The 17,392-nt window shown below is 45.8% G+C and overlaps 1 protein-coding gene across 4 annotated transcripts in view; it reads right to left on the bottom strand.

Moving 5' to 3' along the window:
* Positions 1 to 17,392, bottom strand: part of Agpat4 (1-acylglycerol-3-phosphate O-acyltransferase 4 (lysophosphatidic acid acyltransferase, delta)) — a 101,165-nt gene that overhangs the window by 57,190 nt on the left and 26,583 nt on the right. For all 4 annotated transcript variants that reach the window (XM_006523347.3, XM_006523345.3, XM_006523348.4 and 1 more), the window contains exon 2: positions 10,511 to 10,768. In XM_006523347.3, the coding sequence (XP_006523410.1) occupies positions 10,511 to 10,540 (30 nt within the window). In that variant the 5' untranslated portion in view covers positions 10,541 to 10,768. The remainder of the gene's footprint in view (positions 1 to 10,510; positions 10,769 to 17,392) is intronic.

Below are 17,392 nucleotides of genomic sequence, written 5' to 3'. Positions count from 1 at the left end.
TTACCATAATTTGAGTCTAAAAGTCTCCATGAGATTGGATTCTCAGCACAGCCTTCCAGGTGTGCCTGCCCAAATAAACTCCAATACTGTTAACACCTGCTGAGGGTTTGGGGGTGTAGCTCAGTTAGTGGTCTACCAGGCGTGAAGCCCTGGGTTCCAGCCCCACCAATAACTAAATTGTTTTTTGTGGCTCATGCCTGTAATCCCAGAATTTGGGAGACAGAACTAAAAGGATCAGAACAGAAAAGCTGCCTTAGCCTGGAATACATGAAGCCCTGTCTAAAAACAACAACTAAAGAAAACACACACAAAAACCAAAATACCTACTGAGCAGGGGCAAGCACCTTGTTACCACCTGGGGCCTGAGACAAGGGCAGTCGTGCTTGAGTTGGTCCTGGCAGATGTCTGCTTTAAGAACAGTCTCTTTTGCCCGGCGTGGTGGCGCACGCCTTTAATCCCAGCACTTGGGAGGCAGAGGCAGGCGGATTTCTGAGTTCGAGGCCAGCCTGGTCTAAAGAGTGAGTTCCAGGACTATACAGAGAAACCCTGTCTTGGAAAACTAAAAAAAAAAAGGGTCTCTTTGAAAAGCCCCCATAAAACATGGTATCTACATATATCAAGAAGCAGATGAAAATTGTTTTGAAAGTTCAGATCTTTTACTTGCTAGGTGGCCTTAAAGCCACCCCAGCTCCATGTCTCAAGAACTGAGCCTATTAAAAGGCAGCTGGCTCTGTGGCTAAACCAGCAATGGATACACAGGCTCAGAGCCAACACTAGCCAACACCTGAAAGCCATAGCAAACATAACGACCAGAAGAGCGACTAGCTAGCTAGCCCCTTGCCGCCTCTCTCTTTCCACAGCCCTGTGGAGCGTGATCTCACAAGTTCCACTTCAAGGGCATGGTCAGTCATGCAAACAGCCACATGTGTCCAGCTCATGAGTCATCCGGCTTCTCGCACCCACCTGCTCCAGATCTCTTTCGAAACTCTGCTGAGTGTCCAGGGACTAGCAGCAAGTGGAGGAAGGCCAAGTGCATGCTCTAGAAAGGCCTTTGTCTTGATGCCTATATTCGTCTGCATTCTCTAAAGCAGACGAACTAACGGATTGAATACACATGCCTTACGAGCTGGGTCCAGCTAGCCCAACAATGGTCTCCCAACTGTAAATCCAAGTATCCAGTAGTTGTTCAATCTAAGGCTGGGTGTCTCAGCTGGTCTTCAGTACATGCTAGAGTTCCTGAAGAAGCAAGTGGGTTCTGTACCAGCAACGAATGGCAAGCAAGCAAAGGGGAAAAGCCGCCTTCTTCCATGAGCTTATATAGGCTGCCATGAGAAGGTGTGGCCCAGGTTTAGGGTGTGTCTTCCCAACTCAAGTGATACAAGTTAAAGGTGGGCCTTTCTACCTCACATGACCCAGTGAGCTAAAATTCCCTTACAGGCATGCTCATAATCTTGCATTTTGTTAGTTCATTCTAAATGTAGTCAGGTTGGCAACCAAAATTAACCATCGCAGTGCCTATCAGACAACCTGTCTCTGAGCCAGCCTACAATTGAGCAAACTAGGGTGGGTGGGGAGCCCCAAAGGTACCCTGCAAGTATTCCTCAACATCAGGCGCGAGTCTTTGGTAAAGTCTGGGTCCCTGGTGGGATTTCTGGGAGGGAAGAGCACCTGCCTTCCATAGCTGTGACTTTCCACCCACTGACCATCTGTCACCTGGTGACAGACATCCCTTAGGTGGGACAGAGCAGGGAGATGCCTTTAGCCATCTGGCCTCAGAGGCCCTGACAGGCAGAGTGCTCCCTGGCACAAGGGTGCCTTGTCCTAGGGCAGTGGGTCTCAACCCCTTAGCAGGGCATCAAGCAACCAGAGAACTGAGATTTACACTACAATTTATTATAGTGACAAACTTACAGTATGAAGTAGAGACAAAAATACTTTTATGGTTGGGGGTCAGCACAGCATGAGGAAGTATATTATTAAAGAGTTGCAGCATTAGGATGGCTGAGAACCGCTGCCCTGGGGCCTAGTGTGAGTACACACAACACAGCCCACGGATCCAGGTGGCCTCCATACATCAGACAGCAGTCTGGGAAACACCACCTAGGGAAAGGGGTTAGCCTTGAAGTCCCTAAACAAATCTTGACTGGGACTAGCCACACAGTGTGGTCCCTAGCCAGGTTGCAACACAGGAAACGGGGTGCATCTGCGCATGCGGTTCCTCCCCAGCTCTGTTTCTTGGATGCTGGACAGCCTCTTCTTTTCCCTAGTTCCCCATTGGCCTCTCCAGAGTCCCCTTCTCACAGGAGGACTGCCCTCTCTGGGATCTAGATGAACCTACCTCCAGCCTCTGTATACACCCGTAGGTGGTGGGGCTCCAGTTGAGTCCCTGGCAAGCAAGCCTGTGCCTGGTTCTCCCCTCCCCTCTCACGTGCTCCCTCCCTTTCCTGCACACTGACCAGGGCTGCTTGCGCATGGGGCTGCCTTGTTTCCAGCTAGGTTGGTCCAGATGATCTTGTCATGAACTCCACACAGCATGGGCTCACAGGCCTCCTTTCAGCAACACTAACGAGCGTCTGCTTGAGCAAGGAATGGGTGTGGGCCTGGTCTCTCAGGGATACAGTTTTCTGGTGGCACTCAGCCTGGCTCCATTGACAAGCTGAAAGAAGCAACTGCCTTCAGCGGACTCCCACTTACCCCCATCCAAAAAGTGGGAGGGTGCTGGGGAGCTGTGTGAGTTTTGTAAGCACTAGTCATGCCCGGAATCAACACATGGGCACCACCGATGAAAGCACAGGACTTTGCCTACTGCATCTTGCTGTCTCTACCTCAATGGCCCTGGAACACAAACCATGAGCCAACTATCAACCCTTCCTCACAAGAGTTCCCTAGATGAAGCAGGAAGTGAAAAATTCTTAATTAAAAAAAAAGTTTTGTTTTGAAATTTACTACGTTCAATGTAACGCACATTTAGTCAGCAGGGAAGAGGAAGTACAGACTCAGGTTTACCCCAGCAGGCCCTCAGCAGCCGCGCCCAGACATACTTTCCAACATGGCGGACGGGAGGGCCTGCTGGCCTCAGGGCGGGGAAGGGCCTACACTGCTGTGCTGGCTGGAGAGGAAAAGAGACTGAACAGCCAGAAACAGCTGCCACCACAACTGTCTCCAGGGATACAGAAACGCAGTTCCTCTTGTCCTATATTTTGATCCACGGGCCACTGGCTGCTTCTCTCCCAGGTCCCTCAGGTTGTGGAGTCTGCAGAAGTTTCCACTGACACCTCACTGAGATCCACTGACACCTAACTGCGATGACCCAAAGAACTGGACTCAGGGGAAGGAACAGATGACCAGTCTTCCACCCAGCCTGAAGATGGGATTGCTTTCAAAACTGTACTTGAGGCTCTGTCCGGACGGAAAATCTACTTACCTCAGTAGGACAAGAACTGACTCTTAGTTCCTATGGTCATCCATTCTGGACCCCTCAGCCCCCACACACATACATGAAAACCCAGCCCAGTGTCTTTTGGCAACATAGTAGCCTCTCCTTTCCCTCATATACAGCCCTTTCTGAGGCTGTGATTGACAAGGCGCCAAGCCCTGACTGCCTCTTTCAGACAGGATTAAGGCAGCTTCTCCCAGACCTGCTATAGTTTAAGCAAGAGAGGCAAGAGAAATGGCCTGTCTCCAGTAGAGCCCGTGGGAGGCCTTTAAGTGATACCTGGAGCTTGTTCCAGTACCCATGCTAAACCACTGCCAATCAGCCAACCACAGACACAGGCAAGTGATCTTCAGAGGGGAACTTGCGTTGGGAAAACAGGAAGAGGATATAAATAAACAGCAATAACAATAAATCAAAACAGTTTATCAGAAACATGGGATTCTTGGTCGATTCTTTCTTATCTTTATATCAAGCATACTAAGCTTTTTAAAAGAGATTTATTTATTTATTTATTTATTTATTTATTTATTTATTTATTATAAGTAAGTATACTGTAGCTGTCTTCAGATACCCCAGAAGAGGGCATCAGATCTCATTACAGATGGTTGTGAGCCACCACGTGGTTGCTGGAATTTGAACTCAGGACCTTAGGAAGAACAGTCAGTGCTCTTAACCACTGAGCCATCTCTCCAGCCCACATACTAGGTTTTTAAAGTTGCCTGAGTAACAAACCATAATGGGAAGAGAAAGAAACATTTGCCATACCCCCTTGAGCCCCAGCCCCTTGTAGCAAATACTCTAAAATTTCATCTTGAAATTTACTTATTTATTTTTGAGCCAAGATCTCACATATCCTAGGCTGATTTCAAGGCAGCTTTGTAGTTGAAGATGACCTTAAATTCAGGCATTACCACCCTCAATTTATAGGAGTGCCCAGGAACTAACTCAGGGCCTCCTACATGCTGGGCAAGCACTCTACCCATTGAAACTGGTTACATTTCTAACCCAACTTGAAACAATTTAGGAAGCATTTGTCCACAGGACCTCATTCTGCCTTCCATCATCAACTGTAGGCTTATCAACTGGCTGAGGGTTTCTGTGGCTGGTCAGTGGTCAGGCCATAAACAGGTGGGCAGAATACTTTATTTGGAGGTTATAGAAATGGCTCAGTGGTTAAGAGCATGCATGCACCGCTCCTGCAGAGGACCTAGATTCAGTTTCTAGACTATAAAATCAGACAGCTCACAACCACCTGTAACCCTAGTTCCAGGAGACTCCAACCCCTCTGGCCTCCATGGGCACATGATCTCATGTGCACAAACTAACATTCACATACACACACGCGGGTGCACACACACACACACACACACACATATTAATTTTTTAATTAAACTATTTTAAATTAATTATTATTAAATAATTATGTAATAATTATTTAATTTAATTATTTAATTAAATTTAAAAAATACTTTGTTTGGCATCCTAGCACCAAGAGTTGTCTCCCTCCTTCCCCCATCTGTCTTTTCTCTTTGCCCATGGCAGGGATTCTGTGGGGTGGTATAAGGCTAACTGCCAGGTGAAACCAGAAGCAGCAGAGCTCACAGACTCTACTGGGCAGACTCAGATGTCCTGGACGCATGTACAGGGACAGTGAACTTGGCAGCCAGGCCCCAAGTGCAGGGTCAGGGCTGAGGCTGGAAACATTTTCATTTTGTTTTATTTCTCCAGTCTTTGCTAAAATAGGAGCTTCATTCCAGCCTTCCACGCCACCTTTTTTTCCTCCTGACATTAATAGACTACTAAGTTTTCTGGTTCTGTTGCTGTAGTTTGAAGTCTATAGTGTCAGGGGGAAAAAAAAAACAGCAAAATGTCAGAGTGACCTGTGTCAGCCTTTTTTCCCTAGAGATTAAAAAGCACAGATGCCCTAGACACTGCTATGCACAGAGCAACCCAACCTCTACCCACTTTACAATATCTTCATTTTTTGACCTTAAAGGAGCTTGCTCGGTTGGCTCCTTCTTCTGCCAGCGCACAGGGTGGGTCTGACATAGCTTCTTTTTCTATACATAGTGAGGAAAACAAAATCAAGGAAAAGAAAGGCAAGCCCCACCCTGAAGTCAATTATTCACCAATCTTCCCTGTGTCCTGCTGTGGAGTACAGCATCCATTCTGTGCTTTGTTACTGAAGTCATTGTGGTCTTTGGTATGGGAGCGTCCTCAGAGTTGCATGCTGCCCTGCACTCCCTGGTGACAATGAGCTCAAATTCTTAACAGGAAAATATTTAACAGGAAAACAGAGGATGACCAAACTTTGTTAGTGAAATGTAACCAGGGTGCAACCCCAGGAAACAATGTATCCTGCATTCTCTTACAGAATCAGCTGCAAATGATAGATGCAGCAGGTTTTCTGCTTGCCAGAAGAAACCATTGAACCCCATGAACAGAGGTTTGAACCTTAATTCGGAGAGAATACCGCAAGGCAGGCCAAACCAACATGGTACAACTCTCTGCTCATCAAGCTGCTGCCCGGCCCATGACCCATAGGCTGTAGAACCACAGGCCCAGGAGAGTGTTGCACACGGTCTGGTCTTGTCTGGCCGGGCAAACAACAGTCTTTCAATCAGAGACAGCTAGGAAAACAAGATGTATTTCAAACTGCCTCTGCTCCCTAATGCCTGCTGGGATGATGCTCCAAACATGGGATGCTGTGGAGATAGGGCTGTGGGGGGACACAATTCCTAGTCAGATGCATCAGATGGAATGCAAGCCCAGCATGGATCATACACCCTGTCTACCACATTCTCTCTCTCTCTCTCTCTCTCTCTCTCTCTCTCTCTCTCTCTCTCTCTGGGAACCATGCTGGCTCCTCATCAGAGCTCACTCCTTCTCCATTCACACTGTTGCAGCAATGACTCTGCACTGCTTGACCCAAAGGGCAAATGGGGACAGAGCACGTGGGACATGCCAAGACCTCAAGCCTTCTGTAAAGACTGCTTACCATCAACTTCACGCACGCCGGAAATGCCACTTGTCTCAAACAGTTCATTATGGATTTTCATTTGGGATTTGTTCTGAGTATTTCAATTGATTTATAATGATATTAAAATTCATCTTTCCTTTTACATTGTTACTCATTATAATTTCCATCAGAAACAAGTAGGTGAACACCCCCGCTCCCCAAATATCTCCACAGGAGATGCAGCTCTTAAACACCAAGTCTGAGCCTCTTTTCTGACTTACTTCTAAATGAGAACCTGGCTTTTAGCTGTCTGTTTGCAATCTGGATAGGGTTTATGACAGGGCAAACAGACATGATCTCCGATTTTCAAAGTGGCAGATTTTGGAACAGCCTGAAGAGTATGCAAGTCCTCTAAATGGTATTAAAATAAAAGAAAAAGAAAAAGAAAAGAAGAGAAAAAGAAAAAGAAAAAAAGACAACCAGCATTGCTTTGTTAAACCTAATTTTATATAGCTAACTCTCCCTCCTGCTGTAGTGTGGGAAAGTATTTAAAAACAAAGTAACATCCCCCTGAGCCAGCTGTCTTCTCTCCCTTGGTTACACCAAGCCTTCCCTCTTCCCACAGCTGTGATTCCGCCTTCTGCTTTCTGTGCCCGCCCCGACAAATATTCCTTTTCCTGTACCTCTGCGGATGCCCAAATACTAGAGCCACACTAGAATAAAGTATGTGACATAGGAAGGCACATTCTGTGGCTCTGGGCTTAATGGGCGCTTGAAGACAGTAAGCCGTAGACAATGGATTAAAGGCATCCAGTTGTATGATTTTGTGAACATTCTTCGAATATAGAAAAAGCCTCTGATACAAAACATCAAACATTAGGAATAGTATCAGACCCACTGCGAATTCTGAGTCGGGGAAGGGAACTGTGAATGAGATTGTTGCTGCAACCTTTTTCCCTCATAAGAATTTTTGAATTTACAAAATACGGCACATAAAGGATGATGGGATTGCATAACGGTTGACAAGAAGAGCTGGAAATGTTTCTCTCTACAACAAATGGAAGGAAACAAGGAACAAACTGCTGTTTCAGGCAGAACACCAGAGTCCTGTGGAGATACATCTTACAAAGGGGCCAAGTCTCATAACTTAACCTTTCTTTCATATATCCAAGAGATTATCCCTAAAGTAAGAGGGACTTTGCTCAGTAAGCAAAGAGCCTCAAGACATAGCCAGAAGACTGTCTGCTGGAAGTTCATGTAGCTTTTGTCAGTCATGCCCCTGCACAGTAACTGTTGAGTATCCGCACTGCTGCATGGCTCTACAAGACAGCCAGCCATCTACCATGCCTACCCAGATTCAGGCTGCAAAATGCCCAGCAGGGGTCTTGTGAAAAAACCAGGCAGCTGTCTTCCACATGTCTTCATCTTGGCCCTTAAACCCGCCAGGTGGCCCTGCTATACTCCCACTCCCCTGGAAGCAGCCTGCTGCCCTTCCAGAGTGGCTCAGTCTACAGGACCACCTGGGAAGCAGACAAGTGGTTGTGTCTACCCACACCTTCCCCACAGGAAGCAACTGTGATGCCTCCTGAGTAGCTCAGCCCACGGAGACACCTTGGAAGCAGGCCTACAGCCCCAGTGTTGAACCCTGTGAACAGCTGGTCAGCCTGCCTGGTGTTGGATCTACTATCATGTATTCTGGGAGGGAGGCAAAGCTGTGGTATGCACAATCCCATTGCTTGGAAGTTCTCTATCCTTCCTTGAGCCTCTTGTCACCTAGACACCAGGGAGCAGATAGGAAGCCCTCCCCAAGAAGACTGACTGACAGTCCCCTTTCCCCATACCCCTTCCCCCACTGAAATGTTCTGCAAAGACACCTCTGTAGCTCAGACAGAGACAGGGAACCACCCTGATCATCAGTATGGTCCTCACACACTACTCAACCTGTACACAACCCTCAACTCTAACAGCTACACACCACCTCATGTGTTTACTGACCCCAAAGCCAAGCATCACTACAGCCAGGGCAGGCAGAGAACCTGTTCCACTTAAATGCTGCATCCCAGAGAAATCCCACAAACCGCTGTAGTCTAGGCTCTGTGTCACTCACCCATACTGCCAACATGTATTACAGCTCATGAAGCTACACAAGCAACTACTGTGCCAACCTCAGAGCAAGGCCAACATAGCCGACTTGAGCTACATCCAGACACATAGTTACAAGAGTCTTTTTACCTTGAAAGCCATCCTACATTAAAGAAGCTTCTATATAGGGTGTGTAGCTAGGATCTGAAATGTTACCAGCCCAAAGGAGGAAACCAAGTACAAAACAATGCAGGTGCCTGCTAGCCTGCTTTGTATACATGTATCAGGATACTGGATATACCTTACAAATATATATGATCAATGTGTCAATTAAAAATACATAGGACTGGATAAATGGCTCAGCTGTCAAGAAACATACTTTAGCTCTTGCAGAGGACTGGAGTTCAGTACCCAGCACCCGTGTCAGAAGGTTCACAGCCACCTGTAACTCTACTTCAGGGGAATCCGATGGCCTCTTCTGTCCTCTATGGGCATCTATACTCATATGCACGCTCATGAGTGCACACACGTATGCATGTGCGCATACACACACTGAAAAATAATAAAAATAAAGTTTACAAGTTAAGAATATAACGCTGGGCATGATGACCCGTGGCCGGAATCCCAACATTCAAAAGGCAGAGAAGGAGGATTACCAAGTTCAAAACTGGTTTGGACTACATAGTGGTCTTGAAAACCAAACCAAACCTGTAGAGTCCTTGCTGTTTTAAGAAGCACTTTTAAATTCAATTTCAATGTTCTTTGTTTCAGAAAGATAATATATTTGTCTCTTCGTCATAATCTAAGGCCACAGAGACACTTCCATTGCTTAGTTTGAACGAAAAACACTCTATTTTGAATACATTTTCGGCCACACGTGGAGCTAATAATGGAGCAGTATCTTCCAGCTTAGGGAATAATTATAAGTTTCATCTTTATCGAGAGCAAAACTCACCACTAGATGTTGCAACAATGCACTGATGCCCTGCTTTCAACTGTAGAAGCTCTGGCCAAATGAGTTACGTTTTAGACAGCTTAGCAGCTAAGCAGGTTTGTTAGATCATGTGAGCATCAGTTTCCTGGCTAGAATACTATACTCCAATGATCTAATCTCGGCTGCCAACTTGAATAAATCTGGAATTAACTAAAAACCTAAGCAGCTGGGCACACCTGAGGAATAGTTGTCATTATTTGTGCATGTATGTGTGTGTGTGTGTGTGTGTGTGTGTGTGTGTGTGTGTGTGTGTGTGTATGCATGTATAGATGTATATGTACATTTATTCACTCTATCAGTTCTGTTCCTCTAGGGACCCTGACAAACACAGCTACCATTTAGGTAATGAGCACTAGCACAGGATGCTGGGGCAGAGAGCCGAGTCTATCCCTTTTCCCTTACACCACCCTGTAGGGAATTTAGGGTTCACTGCTTTGTCTCTTAGAACTGCATATATGTCCATGACAATCACAAAGCAAGACAAGGGGAAAAACACAAGGAGGAGAGCAATATAGTATGATGCCATTTAGTTTTCAAAGATACATATATACTTGACTCCCAGCACCGCAAACCAAACCAAACCAAAATTGCATGTGAATTGTATGTATCTACCTACAGACAGAGCGGCAACATGCTGTACTGCATGTGAATTGTATGTATCTATCCACAGACCCAGAGAGAGCACACTGTGCTCGGGTATACACCAGCCATAGAGTCAGGATAACTAAGCAAGAATGGACCACTCACTTCTGAGAAGGAAATCGGGAGAAGCAGCTATATAGAAGGCATATTTACTGTCGCCAGTCCATCCTTCATGGCTGCTCAGCTTTGTGCTATTGGCACCTCTCACTGGAAGGATTTTTTTTTTTTTTTTTTTTTTTGTAGAGTAGGGACAAAAATGGGCATTTCAAATCTAAAGCAGAAAAGAGTGAGAGACAGCAGCCTGGCCCAGCGTGCCTGCCTAGCAAGTGCCTGTGAGGAGCCAGGGGCTGAGCTTCCCATCTGGGTTATAAGCAAACGTGAAGGGCATGGATCTTACGGCTGGAGACGCAGTAGCAGAGTCTGGCATTGATCTTGCGGAACAGCTGCTTGTTGATGGGCCAGATGACCAGCGTGCACAGCTGGATGGCGTTGACAATGAGCCCCGAGGCGATGAACACGTAGCAGAAGACCAGGTGACATAGAAACTGGGACTTCAGCAGCCCGATGAGGTCCATGGTGTGGGGATTCTCAAGAGATAAATCCGTATGGTGGGATAGTTCCAGAAGGGGGAAAGATCCGGGGCTCAGGAAAGTGTCTGAAACACACAAATGGTATACATTAGCAAAGGTGTGCTATGTGTTATACGAGAGAGAACGTACCTACGAGAAGAATATACCCTGGAAGTTAAAGGGTGACTAAGCTTTATTTATAGGCATCAACTCAGTAGGTCTTCCTGCTGAGCGCAGTCTAGGCCCTATTAGGACAATTTTCCCTTAACCCTTCCGGCAGCCTCTGGGATCTTACCTTTATAACAGGTAAGGGACCAGGCCAGGGAAAGTGAAGCACCTGGACCAAGGTCTTCCAAGTGGCCGTTCAACCGTAGCCAACGTGGCATAAATGACCAGACTCACAAAGTGGCCACAGGTATGTGTGTGTGTGTGTGTGTATACATATATATGTATATAAACATATGTGTATTTATACATATATATGCATATATACACACGTGTATACATATATATTGTGGTTTGAATATGCTTGGACTATGGGAAGTGGGACTTTGCATAGGAGGTGTGGCCTTGTTAGAGGAGGTGTGTCACTGTTAGAGGAAGTGTGTCACTGTAGGCGGGCTTTGAGGTCAAGCTCCACCCAGTAGAAAGAGAGCCTCCTCTTAGCTGTCTTAGGAAGAAGGTCTCTTCCTGGCTGCCTTTGGATCAAGATGTAGACCTCTCAGCTCCTTCTCCAGTACCATATCTGCCTGGATGGTGTCATGCTTCCCACCATGATGATAATGTAGTAGACTTCTGAAATAATCTAGCCCCAATTAAATGTTGTCCTTTATAAAAGTTGCCTTGGTCCTGGTGTCTGTTCACAGCAATGAAACCCTAAGACATGTATTTATGTATATATGTGTATATGGGTATACACACACACACACACACACATATATATATATTACATATTTGTGGAAGGACTTAATGAAGGGATTCAATGCCTGGTCTGAGAGTTATCAATCAATGAGCCAGAGTACAAAGGCCAGAAAACTACTCTAAAACACCCGAGATATATGCACCCACCCCATAACAGCTTTTAAATCAGAAACTCTGCCTACACAGAGAGGCCAGACTCATGGTGCCACTAACCAGTGGCTCCAAATCTGAAACAAGGAATGAAATGACCTCACAGTTCAGCAGAGGGCCTTGGAAGAAAGGGTGGAGGCTGCTCGCTTCTCCTGGGAGCCAGGATGACTGAAGACCACCAAGAAAAGCCTCGAGCTAGAAGACAATCCTTCTCTTAGATGGCAGAGGTTAGAACTGCTATAATTTGTTATAATAACTGATCTGTATAAGTTCCCATCTATTAGTTGATCCTCGGCTCCCATGAATCCCACAATTTGAGGCTTTTGTTTTTAAATGGAATCTCATGTACCCCAGGCTGGTTTCAAGCTTGTTGTGTAGCCAAGAAAGATGACCCCAAACTGTTATGTGCCATGACAGACTTATGCAGTTCTTGGGCTCGAACCCAGGACTTGAGCCATGCTAGGCAAGTACTCTACCCACTGAGCTATTCTTCAGAGCAAGGAATGGGGTGGTTCCCAGGCTGGGTGACTTATATAAGATCATGACAATCTATAGTCGATTTTCCATTCACTCTCTTTTCTCTGCACCTGTTGAGGTTGCACCTAGGCTTGAGAGATGGGGAGGCGCGGACCTCTTTTCTGCAAAGCAGCTTACAAGTTTCCCAGGGGGCAAAAGAAGTTCAAAGTCACAAAGAGCACTCAGGGTGAAGAGATGGAAGTTGGGACTCGACCCTGAGATACCTGGGCTGGCTTTAAGATAGTTTTGACAGCCAGGCAGTGGTGGTACATGCCTTTAATTAATTCTCAGCACTCAGGAGGCTGAGGCAGGTGGCTTTCTGTTGAATTTGAGGTCAGCCTGGTCTACAGAGTGAGTTCCAGGACAGCCAGGGCTACACAGAGAAACCCTGTCTTGAAAAACCAAAATAACAATGACCAAAACCAGACAAACAAACCCAACAACAAAAGGCATGGTGTTGACAATGAGGAAGGGCAGAAAAGGCACACTCATGCTTACTAGGGATTTTGTGGAGGTGCCTGCAATCTGGTGCAATGCCCACCCCTTTCTGGAAAGAGAGAAAGGCACAGGGAGAGCTGGCCTAATCTCTTAGCCGTCGGCTTGACAGAGCAAACATGTCCATCCTCTGTGTCACAGGAGCTGGGGTCTGGCTGTAGGGTTGTGTACTGGCTAGTTTTGTGTTGGCTTGGCACAGCAGACATAGCCATCCTCTGTGTCACAGGAGCTGGAGTCTGGCTGTCTGGGTTGTAATCTGTAATTGGCACACCTTGGCCCCTCCCACACTTTGCTCTCCGTCATTTCTAGCCTATGAAAACTCCCTCCATGCTTTCAACACACCCAGTCTCTCGTTCTCTATGTAACGACAGCATGGAACTGGCAGTTTGCTCCCCTTAAACTTGACTTTCGTGGCCACATATACAGGCCACTTACATGGCCTACAGCCTGTCAACATGGACAGTTTAATGTTGAACACTTCAGGAATTTAGTCGATGTCCTTGCACCAGCTTCAAAACAATCTGACACAAGTATAATCCTTCCTTGGGTTCCAGGGCTCTAACATTTGTAAACATTTGACAAATCCTTTCTGTGCCTTGCAGACTGGACACTCAGAAAAGGAAGTTGGCTGGTAAGTGACGTGTGGAATTAGACGCTATCTTCCTTAATGTGTCGGAGTGGGAAAAAGAGAAATTAAGTTTTCTTCTCCCACTGTTAAGTTCCAAGGACATTACATCTCTGTTGGCATACTAGCCAGTGTCTGATATGGTGTTGGTGATGTTAAGGGTGGTCATACATGTAGATGAGTCATAGAGGATCAGAGAGGCCTTAGCTTCTTTTGGTTGGGTTTTAATAGTCAGGGCATCCATATAAACTTGGGAGTTTCCTTGGTAGCTTGGATTTACAGCTACAATCCACCTTGGCTACTCCATTTTGGTCAAAAGTCTAAGGAAGATAATTTTTTTTTAACCTCTATAGAACTTAAGCTGACTTCCCTAGCCTGGACAAGGTTCGTCCACCAAAGACATGTTCTAGACAACACTTGGAACTCAGTGTGGGGCAGAGTGGAAGGTGGCAAGTTCATGGGAAAACTGCCCTTGGAAGAGAGTAATGCAGCTCTCATGGAATCAATCGCTTAGCTCTCTGGAGAGTTCTCCTCTCTTCTTTCCTGTCTTGACAGGTGAGCTTTGACTCTCACGTGTGCCTGCCATTGTGAGGATTCCTGTCACAAGGCCGGCACCAAAGCCAAGGAGAAGTTAGCAGCATGCTCTAGACCCTGAAACTTTAGTAAAATCTCTTTTGTTGACACATAAACCAGCTTCTAGTATTGAATTATAAACATGGAAAATGAGTTAATACAGAGTTTATAAGTTTATATGTAAAACAAAAGCAAAAAAAAAAAAAAAAAAAAGGGCCAGGAATCACCTGAAGAAGCAGGAGAGAAGGGATCTGGGTTTGTTAAGTCAGTTCGCTAACTTTTAGTCTTAGGGTTCATATGAGAAAGAGAGAGAGAGAAAGAGAGAGGGGGGAGAGAAGGCTAAATCGTTTAGAGCGGTGGGAAAAGATGGTATGAATGTTAATTCCAGATAGTAGCTTGGGGGACCAGCCATTCTGAGTGAAGAAGAACTTTCTCTTCTAACATGGCAATCAGCCAATGCTACATCAAGCTGAGATAAGATGGCATAAATATCTGAGCAGAGATGAAAATAGCTAGGGAGAAAACATTGTAAAATTCTTTGCTTATTTTTCTTTCAGCTTGGACACCCTTAGGATATTGTGTGGACAATCATTCCTTCAAAGCCACTGTGATAGTGCATTATCATATGAGGCAAAGGCGGGATGAATCATATGCTATTTTTGAGAATATTCAAGCGGTAAGTTATTGAGTTCAAAGATCAACATATAACTATGAAGCTATTGCAAAGTTCTAACTTTGTAAGTAAAGAGAAAGGCTCCCTGACCCCTTTCTCCCTCTCTCCCCTTCTCTGCCCCCCCCCCCTCTATGTGCTCCTGGCCCTCCCCTCCCTCCTTCCTTCCCTCCCTCCTTCCCTCCCTTCCTCCCTCTGTCTCTACTCCCTTCCCAACTCCCCTTCCCATGCCCTAAATAAACTCTATTCCATACTATATCCATCCTATGGCTGGTACCTCAGGGGTGAGCGATGCCTCAGCATGGGCCCACAGAGGCACCCTTTCCACCTCACCATACCTCTAGCAAACATATCCTTGGCTCTTTCTCTTTTTTTATAAAATACAATAGTGGTTTCCCTCCTCAGCCATCAGTTTCCCCAAACGTGAGTCAGCATGAGGCAGTTGTGAGAAGAGAGATAGATGATGGGTAGGTAGATAGGTGATGGGTAGGTAGATAGGTGATGGGTAGGTAGATAGGTGATGGATAGATGATAAATAGACATGATAGATTTAGAAATAAATTCATAATAGATAAATAATTTATAAATCAAGGATTGGTAGATATAGATTGATGATAGGTGATAGTAGGTAAATGATAGGTGATAGAAGGTAAGTAGGTAACTGAATAGATAGATAGATGATAGGTAATAGCTAGAGATGACAGAGATAGACAGATAGATAGATAGATGAGAGAGAGAGAGAGAGAGAGAGAGAGAGAGAGAGAGAGAGAGAACTCACCTCTGCCTCTATGTTTCATCCATAGCCATCCATTCATTAATGGTGGCTTGACTGGTGGAAGAGTCACGGCTTAGACCTGTATTTTACTGGTTTTGTCTGCCATGAAAATGAGACTTGTCTCATAGTAACGGAACTTGACTGACCCCTATCCCAGCTCTTGAAGGCTGATGTGGCCAGTGGCAAGTGTGTAGGGTAAAGGAGAGAGGTCTGCCTGTCTGTGTGGGAGGGAAAGCATACTGCTTACTGAGAAGAAAGAAAGGAGAGATCACCCAGCAATCAGTGACAAGGGAAATGCTGGAATGGGAAGGAGCTGAGAATCCAAGTCCCACAGTGTGCTTCAGACACTGTGGTACAATGGTGAGCATTCAGGTTACCAGAGACCACTAGCTGAGCCTAGAAGCTCAGACACAAGTCCGAGCTTGGCCACTCCTCTGTGAAATCAGAATGGTGCCATCTGATCCAGGTGCTTGGGAGGGGTGAAGAGAATAACACTTCTGAGATACTCTCACGAGGCCTACAAGGAGGAGGTCCTCTCACTTCTGAGAACATAAGCAGACAAGAAGGGAGCGGCTGAGAGACAGAAGTAGGGTGTTCCTGGGGAAGCTGTGGGCTGTGGGTGGACTGTCTTCCTACTTACTGTTTATTTAGATGCTGGCATCTCCTCAGTGTGCCCAACCCCCACACTTTCCTTCTCATCTGTGTTTCCCGGTAGGGACTTGGGATGGGACATGATGGACCTCCGAAACTCAAATGACCAGGCTGGTGAGGTAGCACTTGCTGTTCCCACAGAAGACCTGGCTCAATTCCCAGCACACACACTGTGGCTCACTGCATCTGTAACTCCCATTCTAGAGATTCTCCTGCCCTGTTCTGGCCTCTGTGGGCACTGTGTACACATGGCACACACACACACACACACACACACACACACACACACACACACGCACGCATGCACTCACACACGCACGCACATGCAAAATATACAGGCGCATAAAATAAAAGTAAATAAAATTTTATAAAATTCCCATGACTTCATCTCCTTCATGAGCTGATAATCTTACACTAAAGCACAAAACAACAGAAAGCACCAAATTGCTGGATTAAGTAGCATCTCTAACACAGCTTCCAGGCACTGAGCTACATGCATGCATACATACACATACGTACATGCACATACACACACACACACACACACACACACACACACACACACATTAACTTTATACTCTTGGCAAGGGTTATGGATGTTAATTAAAGAAGGTAGTTTCTTTGGCTGAGGGTCTACATTGATGGAGAAACAGGGAGATTCCACCCAGGAGAGTCTGAACTGTGATAGTCTCTAAATGGACACACAGCCTAAACAAATAGGAAACCTATGTCTTCATACCTATGGTGAAGGCATGAGGACAATCATACTCAGGAAGAGAGGTGGAGTCAAAAATGAGATCAGTGGATATGTTTCATTTTTAAATCATCTATCTATCTATCTATCTATCTATCTATCTATCTATCTATCTATCTATCTACCTACCTACCTACCTACATACCTACCTACGTACCTACCTACCTATCTAACCCAGAACATGGGAGGAAGAGGCAGGTGGATCTGTGAGTTCAAGGCCAGCCTGGTCTACTGAGCAAGTTCCAGGACAACAAGAGTTACACAGAGAAACCCTGTGTCAAAAGCAAAAAAACAAAACTTGCTGAATTTTCCATGCCAACTTAGCACCACCTAAGAACCTGGAGTCTCTAAATACAAAATACAGATGCTTATATAAAATTAGCCCAGTGTACAAAACACACAAAGAGAGAACACAGAAACTGAAGGCTACACTCCAAACAAAGCGTGCTTGTTTGTTAACTATAATGCCCAATTCTGAAGGAACTGAAACACAGTGGGACTTCCACGGGAGTGCAAACCCACACAGCTTCTTTGCAAGTAAGCACAAGGCAGGGCCCTGAGCATCTTCTTACCACTTGAT

This window comes from Mus musculus, chromosome 17 (assembly GCF_000001635.26).
Source record: "Mus musculus strain C57BL/6J chromosome 17, GRCm38.p6 C57BL/6J".
In the NCBI taxonomy this organism is placed as follows: Eukaryota; Metazoa; Chordata; class Mammalia; order Rodentia; family Muridae; genus Mus; species Mus musculus.
Note: the sequence above shows the minus strand (reverse complement) of the source record. Positions and strands in the feature narration are given on the sequence as shown.